At 32.4% G+C, this 12,719-nt stretch overlaps 1 protein-coding gene across 2 annotated transcripts; it reads right to left on the bottom strand.

The window, feature by feature from the left end:
• Positions 1-411: 411 nt before the first annotated feature.
• On the bottom strand, positions 412-2,722 carry LOC131612055 (vestitone reductase-like). Of its 2 annotated transcripts, none has more exons than XM_058883870.1 (4): positions 2,581-2,722; positions 1,946-2,473; positions 860-1,058; positions 412-769 (listed from the first exon to the last, which is right to left on the bottom strand). In XM_058883870.1, exons 1-4 carry the CDS (start codon positions 2,699-2,701, stop codon positions 628-630), a joined length of 990 nt encoding a protein of 329 aa, XP_058739853.1. In that variant the 5' UTR covers positions 2,702-2,722; the 3' UTR covers positions 412-627. The 2 variants fall into 2 exon arrangements, with proteins under 2 accessions (XP_058739853.1, XP_058739855.1); XM_058883872.1 differs by having other exon boundaries at positions 424-769; positions 1,946-2,470.
• Positions 2,723-12,719: the final 9,997 nt, after the last annotated feature.

Genomic DNA, 12,719 nt, shown 5'->3' with positions numbered 1-12,719 from the left:
TTCAACCTATTTTTAACAATCTTGTAATGAAACACAAACTCAAGCCAATGTATGAGGTTTATCTGAAAATTGAAAATCAGATTTTAAACATGTATATATCCATAGATTACTATTTTTTTGTTAAAGATGAAATATCAATTTGATGAAGTGATTTTGTTGTAAAATAAGTGCGTCTAAATTTTAATTTTAAGACGTTACAAATAATATTTTTGAGTTTATGTGTGAGCAGTAAATGAAGTGTAGTGAACACTTCCCAAAAAATTGTCAATTTGTCGTATTGAATTCAAGCCCATACGGCATTAACTTGATCCTAACAACTGCATTTCCATTTTATTTCAAAAACAAAAACAATTAAAGTATACTACGTAATATTTTGACTTATTGGACTTAAAATCAAAACTGAATTGCACTATAGTACTATAGTATTAATGGAAGATTGAAGAAGATATTTCAAACCAAAGCATTTTGATTCATTGAACTCTTCTTTTCACTTATCATCTAAGTGCACCGTCGTATTCCAACTATAAAGCTTACAAATTTATGTGTCCAAATTGCAAAAAAAACTTAAATATTAAATAGTGACAGGTCATTTATATGATTTATGAACTATTATCAAACATCTATGGTTTAAAGATAACCCTTCTCCTTGCAACATTCAATTGTATCCTCAAACATTTCTTCAATGCTATGCTTGAACTCAAATCCAGCTTCCATAATTTTGTTTGACGTTAGATGTGGAAGCTTAGGACCTTTAGCACCCATAAGAACTCTATAGAAGAAGAAAATAAATTGAATAACAATATTAATAACAATAAAAGAAAGATCACATGAGAACAATTAATTCATATGGATAACTTACTTGGATTTTGGAATTTGAAATTCAGGATATTTTGAAGAAATAATATCAATTATTTTATCAAAAGTTGAAATGAATGGTGAGCAATTGTATCTCCCTTTTATATTAGGATGTTCAAGTAAAAATATATGTGCTCGTGCCACATCATCAACATGCACCATATGTATACGAGATGCAATCAATGGATTCTTGTCAATATCACCTACATTCAACTTTCATTTATTAATTTTATTTAATTCAAAACATCCATTTTCATGAGGTTTTGAATAATTAATATATAGATGTGGAAATGTTGAAAATTATTTTATGTTGATAAAGACATTAGTAGGATATGTACTAGCACATAAAATGATGGTATATAGCTAGTAAAAGAAATGATACTATCTATATAAAAGCTAAACATTGTCCAATTCACGAGAAAAAATATTTAAAAATTCCAAAACTAAATAACTAAATGACTTTTTAATATTTTAATAAAATTAAATCATTTGAATAAATTTAAAAACACTAGACCAAAATTTACTAATTTAATAAAAATACGGAAAAAGAATTAAAATAATGAAAATCTTTGAAATATTTTTTATGTACAACTTAAATTTGAAGAATTTAATATGACATTTAAATTTAAAATTTCTCTTCTATTATACAAACCAAAAAATGGTAAATTGATTATTATTAATCTTTGAAAAAAATTATAAATTGGTCCCAATAATTTAAAAAAAATTTAATTTAACGTTTAAGATATGCAAAATTGTAAATCAGTCCATAATAATTTTTATATTTTATAAATTAGTCCTTTAGAATTTAAAAAATTAATAAAAGTGATCCATATTTTCCAAATTTTAAATTTGGCTCAAAAATCTTAAAAGTTTGTAAAATTAAACAATAGATAATAGTAATATCTCATCCAAATAAAAAACTCAAAATAAAGAGAAATCAATTAAAACATTTGAATCACCTAAATTTTAAATCCCTTTATTATTTTGAATTATCTCATCCAAATGTATCATTAATTAGATAAAACACTACAATTTAATATCTTTAAAACTTTTAAATCAACATATTAGCAAAGTCTTAAAAAACACTTACCAAATAAGAAAGGCAGTAAAGTATAAATAGATCCAGGAAGCTTAGGGCAAATGAAGGGTCCAGCAACAAAACTTGGTACAAGAGTGACAATATTCAGTCCATGTTCTTTTCCAAATTCAAGAACAGCTTTCTCAGCTAATGTCTTAGAAACTACATATGACCAACCAAATGGCTTCAAATTTCTTAGAATATTCACATCACTCCAATAACTTTCATCCATTACATCTTCTTCTTTCTCTTGATAATAAACAGCTGAACCACTTGAAGTGTAAACAACTCTCTTTACCGTCTTTGAGTTCTTGCATGCTTTTAGAATTCCTAATGCTCCATCAATGGTTCTTTTTGTCACTATTTCCTCTGGTTCGTTCATTTTAAAATCCATTGGAGTGGCAGTGTGAAATATTCCAACACACCCTTCAATTGCTGCATTAAAACTTTCTGGATCGCTAAGATCAGCATTAAAAAATTTTAGCTTTTGAGATGCACCGGGAAGATTTGTGAGAAAGCTAACATCTCTCTTTTTTCCTGCTATTCACAAAGTGATAATAATTATCAGAAACTCGTGCACTTAACTGTACTGAAAAAATTAATATTTATCGAATGAACTAAACTTTACAAACTAATAAATATATTACCTGGATCAGCTCTAACCGTTGTATTAACAGTGTAACCATTTTCAAGGAGACTCTTGATGATCCATGAACCAATAAAACCTGTACCTCCTGTTACACAAACTCTTCCTTTTCCTTCTGCCATTATCACACTTTTTTTGCAAAATATTTGTTCACACTTTTTATTTTAGTTAGTTCTGTATGAAAGTTGATGTTCATACAAATGTATATATAATAATGATAAGACGAAGAGGATGTATATTATATAATATTAATTCATTACAATTATAATTCTGTACAGAACATTTTATAATTGATTGATAGAATTTTTATTTTACATTAGCATTAGCATTGCGTGACAACTAAATTTTGGTATTATAAGAATTAAGAAAAAAACTAACAAATTCAATATGACTTTTCAGCTTCTTGGAACATGTATATGCATGACCCATACCCTAATCTTTGAATAAAAAGACACTATTGAAAAAAAAAAGTCAATGCAAGAGAACTCGATTTTCATTCAAATAGTTTATTAGTATATACTAATTCCCTCAGAGAAGATTGAATCAAAGATTTGTTTTCTCTATGAATTGTTTAGAAAATGTATTTAAAGTATACATGCAACTTATTGCACCTTGTTTTCCATGACGTTGTTAAATTAATGGCTCTTCTCGTGAGACATGTGAGCGTGAGATGAACCGTTTCATTTATTTATTTGTTTAAAGTTATAAAATTAATCGAGTTTCTTATAAAATAAATAAAATTAGCCTTTGTTAATTACTAGTTAATGGAATTATACGGCAATTGAAACTAGCAAATATAATTAAAAAATCTAATTTGTTAAGGTTATTTATCGGTATTTATTGGTTTGGATAAATGTAAAGTAAATAGGAATTCAAACCAAATCATAGTGTTGTTGAGAAACAAAAGTGAGTTGTATAAGTTCTATATTGTTTGGATTAGTGGAGGTTAACCATCTTATAAGTGAATGGCCTATATATCTATTGTCTTAAGATTTTGGGTGAATATGTGATGTTTTTCTCACTTGTTTGACTGAATCTTTGACCTTTAGGCAAGTCTTTGATCCAAAGTGAATATATCCCTCTCATAATGACTCATCAAGTATTTTGGTTGGGCATACTTTTAGTTCTGAAAAAATTAAACCAAACAAATGAGACTCGATGTTAATTGTTTTGAACAATAGATTTTCAAAATTCCACCCACAAACCCGTCTCTACTCCAACCGACCATAATTAACTCATATAATCCATATCATCATCTACCATATAAGAACATTGATGGCTTTGGAAATGCCATCAATGCCCTTGCCTCTTCTAATGACACATACTCACTTTTCTATAAAAACATGTCTTTTTGTACCCCTATCTTAACTATTCAATTGGTTTTTTGATTTTGGAAATACTGGTTACATGCTTTTAAGTGTTTTGTTTTGTTTGATAACCTGTTTTTTGGTGCCCTTAGCTTAACTATTGAACTGAAACAATTAATACAACCAATCTGCTTTTTCAAACCTACTGAAAGTTGCTTCTTTCTTCACAAAGTACATCTGCCTCTCTCTCTCTCTCTCTCTCTCTCTCTCTCTCTCTCTCTCTCTCTCAAACAAACAGGTCCATTCTCTCTCTTTTTCAAACAGATCCATTTTCTCTTCATGCATGTGCTTCGTCTGGTTTTCATGGCAAGACGACGACAACGAAAGCAACCGTGAGATCAAACTGTGTATGAATCAGTTTACATACTTTTAGAGAATATTTTACGGTGTGTGAATCGGTTGAATTCAGATTTTAGGGTTTCAAACTATGCGAATCGGTTAACATACTTTCAGCTACTTCCATAGAAGAAGACATTCCTTCTTGCTTCATTAACTCTCTTTTGTTTTGTAGTTTTCTAAGTTCCCTTTTTGTAGTTTTCTAAGTTCCCTTTGTGTAGATTTGCTTTGTATCCTTAAAGTTTCTTCTGTTTATATTTTGTTCTATTTGTAGTGTGGTATGAATCAATTTACATACTTTTAGAGAATATTTTACGGTGTGCGAATCGGTTGGATTGAGATTTTAGGATTTCAAACTATGCAAATTAGTTTACATACTTACAACCACTGTCATAGAAGAAGACCTTCCTTCTTGCTTCATCACCTTTCTTTTGTAGTTGATTTCCATTTAGTTTTCTAAGTTCCCTTTGTGTAGATTTGTTTCGTATCCTTAAAGTTTCTTCTGTTTATAATTTGTTTCTATTTGCAGTGTGGTAAATCAATTAGAAAAAGGAACGACGAAACGCTAAAGAAAAACTCTTTTACTGTCTGTAGGAAGACGAAGCATAGTACATATCTATATGTGATGTGTATTATGGATCTGAGCAGTTCAGACGAAGCACAATACATATCTATCAAAGACATCAACAACACATATGATATGATGGATAAGGAAAGTTGATCTTGCGACAGCTAGGGTTTTATATTCACTGTGTGTGTTTGTTTCCTTTGTTTATGTGGTTTTCATCATTTTCATGAGTTTGCTTATATGGTTTTCATAATGATTATCACTAAAAATCTATTTGATAAGATGCTTATCTCTGAATATTTGCTCAATTCAAGCCTCAATGTCCAACTACACGGTAAAACTCCCAAACAACAAACCCTCTGTTATTTAATTTTAAGGATTGCAACCAATGGGTGTTATTTTTCTTTATCTTACACAGTTGCATTGCAGATTTGGAAGTATCAAGGAACTGATAGGATGTATATTTCCGAAGCATTCGTAAGGAGAATGCTTCCAATAAAGTGAGCATTTAGAAACTTAAAAACAGAAGATGTTGGCATGTCTTTATTTATATATGAATATGAGTATAAATTGTATAATAATAGTTTGTTTCATGGATTATATCTTTCTCATTTGTTATTAGACATTAGGTTATATGTAATTATCAACTCCGGTCGGGTATTCGCTTCGTACCTTCATTGGTCATTCTTGGCATCTATCAGCATGAAGGGAAATGTGTTTACGAGCTCAGCTGTAACAACAATGTGAGCTTAGGTGTAACGGAAATTTGAGATTGCTGATTTTTATGAGTTTGATTTTTCAGATATGGAGTCTTAGTTTTGGCCAATGCTTCACTGGGAAATGAGATTACTGAGTTGAAAAACCCACTTGAGGTAAGCAATTGTTATTATCCTTTATGGTTTTCATAAGAAACTATTAATGATATGGTTATGAAAATGATTCTGAGACATGATACAATATCTTTGGAGGAAAACAAGGTTAGAGTGAAGGGGCTTGGGAAGAAAAAGCGATGAGTAATGCTAGAGGTGTTAACGAGATTAAAGCTTTATGATGTAAACTTAAAGTACAAGCACTTAATATTCTACATTAATTCCTAACATACCAGGTTGTGTCTCCTGTTGATTAAAGTGATATGTAGCGGTTCAAATTTGTTATCTGTTGAATCAGGTTATGGTGATCACCCTCTTTATCTTTCATGTTCTGTTTAAGTGGCCTTAGGAGAATTATGTAATTTAGGGGAGTTTCTGTTGGTTAGGGTCTACGCAGTATGCATGGGTACTAGAATGATATAATGGAAAATGATTTTCTAACTTTACGGATTCGAGATATGCATTTAGCATTAATGGAAAATGATTTTCTAACCTTACGAATTCGAGATATGCATTTAGCATTAAAGATAGACCCTGAATTGCAGTTGTGGCCAACAAGCTTAGATACACATCTGTTATATCTTTTCTAGTGTTTAGAGTTTTTTGCAGGTGTCATATCATATATTGGAGTGGAAGCATTCTCATAAAAATAAAAATAATAAAATACATGGATTAATACATTTTTTGTACAATTAAATAAAATAAAAATAAATATATTTAAAATAATGTATGAATTCAAACACGATAAAAATGTGTTATTTTTTAATTATTTATGTATCTAATATTTTTATTTTGTAATTATTTTTAATTTAAAATACAATAATTTTAAAGACAATACATGAATAATTGAAATATATATTATGGAAGTGTCTTTCTTTAGAAATTGGAAAATTGATACAATTTTGTTTTTATTTTAAAAATATGTCTTTCATTTAAATATTTATTTTTAATTAACTTATATATTTATTTTTAATTACTTTTTTTATTTTTCCTATTTTATAATTAAATTAGAATATTTTCTATTTTATTTGAATTTCAAAACTAAACTGGTGACATATCCGCGGTCTATACCAAAACTCGTGCAGACGCACGGGTTTCCCAATAGTTATCATGAAAACTAATAGAAGGTACTCAAATTTGATAAGAAAAAAATTAAACGACATTTGTGTCACTCACAACCTATATGAAGAAACAGAAAAAAAAGGAATTTTATAATACTATAGAATATTTAACTTATTTATTTTTTAAATATATTTTTGCACATTTATTTTAATGTATCTAATCAATCCAACTCAAACTATCCAGTTGTTTCTCAGTTTGGTTTGATTTCGCCTTTATTGCAAAAATGTACAAATCCAATCAAAACTAATTCATATCATTTTGATCGATTTGAATATCAGTTTATCTCGAACCCGAACTAAACTGGCCTGCGAACAACCTTAATTATATTTTATCATTTTTAATAAGCAATTGAGATTAAAAAACACAAGGGGTTGCTAAGCCCAAAGAACAAGGCCAAAAGACCATACAAAATCCACCAACCAAAACACAATTACAATTGGGAAAATTAACACAAAGGATTACAGTTGCACACCTCCCACTCTAAGCTAAATATACCCTTAAAAGAAATATTAAGCCAATCCCAAGACAAGATTTTGATTAAACCTAAGATTTCCTCCATAATTCATTGCTTGCGTTTGAAAACAACATCATTCCTAAAAATCCCTGCTAACCTGTAGACCACCAGCCATAAAAATGAATGCTAACTAAACCATCTAGCCCTAATCGAACCTCTTGTAGACAAAAGTTCAGTGACTCTACAGGAACCACCTCCTTCATGCCAAGCTAGGTAGTAAAAGCATTATACACCTGTACAACAACCATAAAGAGAAAAAACAAGTTCAGCTTTGTCTTCATAGAACCATCCCCTCCTCCCCACATGAATAATCTCTGCATGCTAATTATTTCACTGTATTCTAAGTTGCTTTAAAGAATTTAGCACCATAGCCATCTATCTTTGGTGCCTATAGATCCCTAAAGTCCTTCAAGGATTCGTTATGAATACGTACTTAACCCCTAGGTACGTGGTTCGATTCCTACGGGAGGCAAAAATAATATTTCCTAGGCAGCCGGTAAGCGGGCCTAGGGGGAGTATTGATTAAGCTGGTGACATGTTTGGTTGGCCGACACGGTTGATGCGTGTAGCGGATATCGGGGTGTTACAGGTTTGGGTAGTGTGAAACCTGCACCCGAAACCACACCCGCTTAGATCTGAAATTACATAAGTGCCCATATATATATATATATATAGGTGTTACCAAACTTGATGGAAAGTTGTAGACTTTAATTTAAATTTCAATGTTGATGGAAAATTGTAATGTTGATGTTGGAAAGTTGTAGTAAAATTGATGGAAAATTGTAATGTTGTTGTTGGAAAGTTGTAGGAAAATTGATGGAAAATTTCAATGTTGCTGTTGTATTTTATGTGTATTGCTGCGGGTTCGAGTTCGTGTGGAAAAAACCGAACCCAACGGGTGTGGACGTGGGTGTTATTTTGCCACCTAAATAGCCTTTGGGTTTGGGTTCGTATTTGGGTGGTGATTTTGGGTGCGGGTTTGGGTAGTGTCAAACCTGCACCCGACCCTACCCATTGCCAACCCTACCTGTTGATGTTGGTGCAGTTTTTCAATGTCTCTCCATAACCCTCTTCTTTTCTCAAGTTTTTTAGGGAATATATAGCAGTAAACTAGTTCAATACCACTTAGGTCATAAATTCCACAATGCTTCATTTGATAAATGCTAACCACATATTTAATTTATCATGCTTGGAGCAGTTTTCCATGTCCCTTGAGGTTAAATTTATCTCTTACACTTTTAGCTTTTGCACTCTTAACTCTAATTTCAATTAACACAATTATCTTAGGTTTAAAACTTATGAGTCGGGAGCTAATCTCGCTAGTCTTACCTGATTTATTGAGCCCCCTCACATTCCATGATATTATCATGGTGCTTTATCTTGAAGCACAAAGGTTTGACTCAGAATCTTTAGTGGCTCAAAATCATTTTGACATGGGACCTTTGTAGTTGAACTCTCATCCAAAATTCCTTTGCCCTTATCCAACCAATTATTGTTCACCTTTGTCCATTCTTCACTTCCCTATTCCTTTGATGTATTATTACTCAATTTTGATGGAGTGCTTACCACGTGTTTCACTTATGGTTGGGTAGGTTTAGTTTTCCATTGTTTGGTGCCATTATCATTCTTGGAGTAGTTGTCTATGTAAATTGTCCTAAGGTTCAATTTAGCTCTTACATTTTTAGCTTTTGCACTCTTAACTCTAGTTTAAATTATCAAAACTATCTTAGGTTTAAGACTTGGGAGTAGGGAGCTAATCTCTTTAATCTTACCTGATTTATTGAGCCCTCTCACATTCCATGATATTATCATGGAGCTTTATCTTGAAGCACTAAGGGATCACTTAAAATCCTTAGTGGCTCAAAACCATTTTGACATGGGACATGTGTAGTTGAACTCTCACCCATAATTCCTTTGCCCTTGTTCCTCTAGTTCTTGTTCACCTTTGTCCATTCTTAATTTCCATCTTCCATTGATGTATTATTGCTCAGTTTTGATGGGATGCTTAACACATGTTTCACTTCTGGTTGGGTAGGTTTAGGTTTCCATTGTTTAGTGTTTTTCTTTTGTGGCATTTTCACAAATTAATGACCTCCTTTTTGGCATTTCTCACAAAATAGAGACTTTTATTCATACTCAACTGGTTGCTTCTTTTGTTGACCTTCATTATCCTTTAGGTGATATCTTTGGCTAACTCTTGAGTGAAATCTACCTCTACCAAGACCCAAGCATAGGACACTCTGAGTTTGTTCGGCGGACATTCATCAGTGACCAAAGGTTTCCCTAATGCTCTTCCTATCTTGCTTAGGCTTTTTTCCCCCATAGGTGCAACGGTAATTGGGGTAGTTTCACCCAGATAGGTAGAGTCTTAAGCATATCTCTCTTTAAGCTGAAGTCCAACTTCCATTATTTCCGCAACATTGGCATGTTGTGTATAGTGTAAGGAACTTTCACCAACACATTGTCTTTGTCTTTAAACGAGTGAAATTTCAGGATGAAGTAATCTTATTCATTATAGAGCATGTTTGATAATTGCACAAAATTCCAGAACTTCATCATGTATTGTTTCATAGCGTTCATACTTAAATCTCCTCATAAATCATACTTGATCAAAGACGATTCCCATAATTTTACTTTAGATTCTATGTCGTCATCTTTGTAACACCCTTCTAAACCCCACGGAAATTAATAAAATAATTCAGAGTAAAACATGAAAACAAGGGTGCCACAATTCAATTTAAAACAAATTATCATAAATTCATTGTCATGCTTTCACTAAGGAACAATTCATCATAATACATAAACATGTTTCTACACAGCGGAACATCAATCAACGGATAAGCATAACATCATTTATGAAGTCTCTCACAAATTTACTCCGATAACAACAAAATGGAGTATCATCATCAACTCTAAACTAGCGTTTCCCCCAGTGTTACAATATCAGAGCATGACACCGACGCTATACTAAACAAACTGACTCATAAGCTAATCCTCACCGAGCCAAAAGCCGCTATCCTCAATCTGAAAATATCAACAGTAAGGGTGAGTCTCATTCACAATTAACAAATGTTATCGAATCATAAACAATAACACATCATAGTCACATTATTCATCCAATTTCATTATATTCAGATTGTCAGGAAGTACTCATCAACACACAACAACAAATAGAATACATTACCAAGAGACAACACCATAATTCATCCAAACAAATCATAACCATTACACAATCATCACATATTATAACATTGGACAATCTTCCATTCATGTTATAATAACACAAGTAACCTAATGCAAATGCAACTATATGCATGTGGTACCAAATCTGGGATAACCCATCTCACCGATCCACCATCGTCAAGGATACGGCAACACCCACTCACTAATTCCACACAATGGGAATTAGCTACCACTGATCCACCATCGTCAAGGATCAGCCACATAATGATTATGAATGCATGTATCAACCATAACATGCTTATCACCCACATAAATCAACCAAATGTCATAATCATCAACCACCACAATAATCAATAGCCATACACAGTTATGCTATTTCTCAACCACAATAAAATACATATTTTACATCAACAATATATGTATAACTAACACCAATTACAACCACAACATCATAACAGGTAAATCATTCATTAAACAGTGCAACAACAATAACACCCCTCACAATCGTGTACCAAGTACAACAAAGCAACTCATCAACGACAGAGTATTTACCTCATCATTCCTCAAAACACATGATAACCATATTTACCATGAACAACACCCATTTGCACAATTAACAGAAGCAACCACATTATCACAACATACATCATTGCACATATTCAATTATGCACACAATAACCATTGCACCTCATCAGCTATGCAAAACCAGAATAAACCACATTTGAAGAAAATGATACTTTTTAAAATAAAATCAAGTTGTTATTGTTTTATTCATTTCATATGGTAGAACATTCAATTTAAGGAACAACGTCCAAAACGGCGTCTAAAACGAACTTACGGTTTAAAAGTTACACATCTTTAACTTTTTACAAGAAAACAGTTATCGCTACAGCACGCGGCGCAACCAAAGTTCGCGGCGCGACCTGAAGCATACAAACACGTTCGCGGCGCCAACCTATGCACGCGGTGCGATGCGAGAAAACAAGTACGCCTTCGCGGCGCGCACCTACCTTCGCGGCGCGAACTGGCAAAAGTCAGAGCTTTCATCGCATTTGACAGCATTACGGGATTTACCCCAAAATCCCCAAAACCAAACCAAGTTATGTTATGAACCTCAAATACCACCATATCAGCCACATACATGTTATAACACAAATATAACACACAAAGAGGATCATTTAATCATCATAACAATCATATAATCATAAAATTCATCAAATCATACAATTCCCCTCAAAATCATCCCAAAACCCCAATCCATCATATAACCAATTGACACAAACAATGCATCTAAATCAGTCCTATTATCTATGATACGATAAAAGATATTAACCGGAAGAGTCCCCCCTTACCTTAGCCAAGGATCTTGATTAGCCCTCTTCCTCTTCTGTTCCTCTTTCACGTATCAGCACTTCTACTCTTCTGCTCCTCTTCCACATCTATTTTCCTTTTTTCCTCAATTCCTTATTTTTATGAAAAATAGATTTTAATTAGTAAAGGGCTTTACTAACATAGCACCCCCTCTTTACTAACACCACACTTGGCCCAATAGCTCATCTCATAATTCTTTCTAAATAATTCCACCAAAATACCGAATAATTCCAAATAATAATTTAATTTCCGATTAAATTAAAATTAGAAAATATGGGGTGTTACAACTCTCCCCCACTAAAAGAGTTTTCGTCCTCGAAAACATACCTCAAGTAACCAGCTCGTATAAGAGTCCTTCACTTGACTCTCCAGCTCCTAATCAACATTACCATCAGTCAATCCTCAAAAATCCATCTGACATAACCTACAGGAAACATGTTTCATACATTCAAATCTCAGTTCTTACGTCGCATTTGACTATCCAAAAGTATACCACTCGCTTTATCTCCAAAAGATTAACAACAACAGAACATTGAGGTACAACCTATACAATACGCTCAACAAACGAGTAATACAATTACACAATTTATAGTATGATCACACTTGATCAACAATACAGTAATGGATCCCTTCTACCAAACATACCAACCTTAGACACGCTTTCCATCTGAGCGATAAGGTAATACTTACACTTTTCACCAACCGCTTCCTTCAAGAAACTCAATACTCATATTCTCATACTATTGAATTCCAATTATCTGACTCCTCTTAAGTCACACCAGTAATTATCCAACACGCTACATTCCGCTT

Source organism: Vicia villosa, linkage group LG6, assembly GCF_029867415.1.
Source record: "Vicia villosa cultivar HV-30 ecotype Madison, WI linkage group LG6, Vvil1.0, whole genome shotgun sequence".
NCBI classification, from domain to species: Eukaryota; Viridiplantae; Streptophyta; class Magnoliopsida; order Fabales; family Fabaceae; genus Vicia; species Vicia villosa.
The sequence above is the reverse complement of the archived record's forward strand: the minus strand, read 5'-3'. Positions and strand labels throughout refer to the sequence as shown.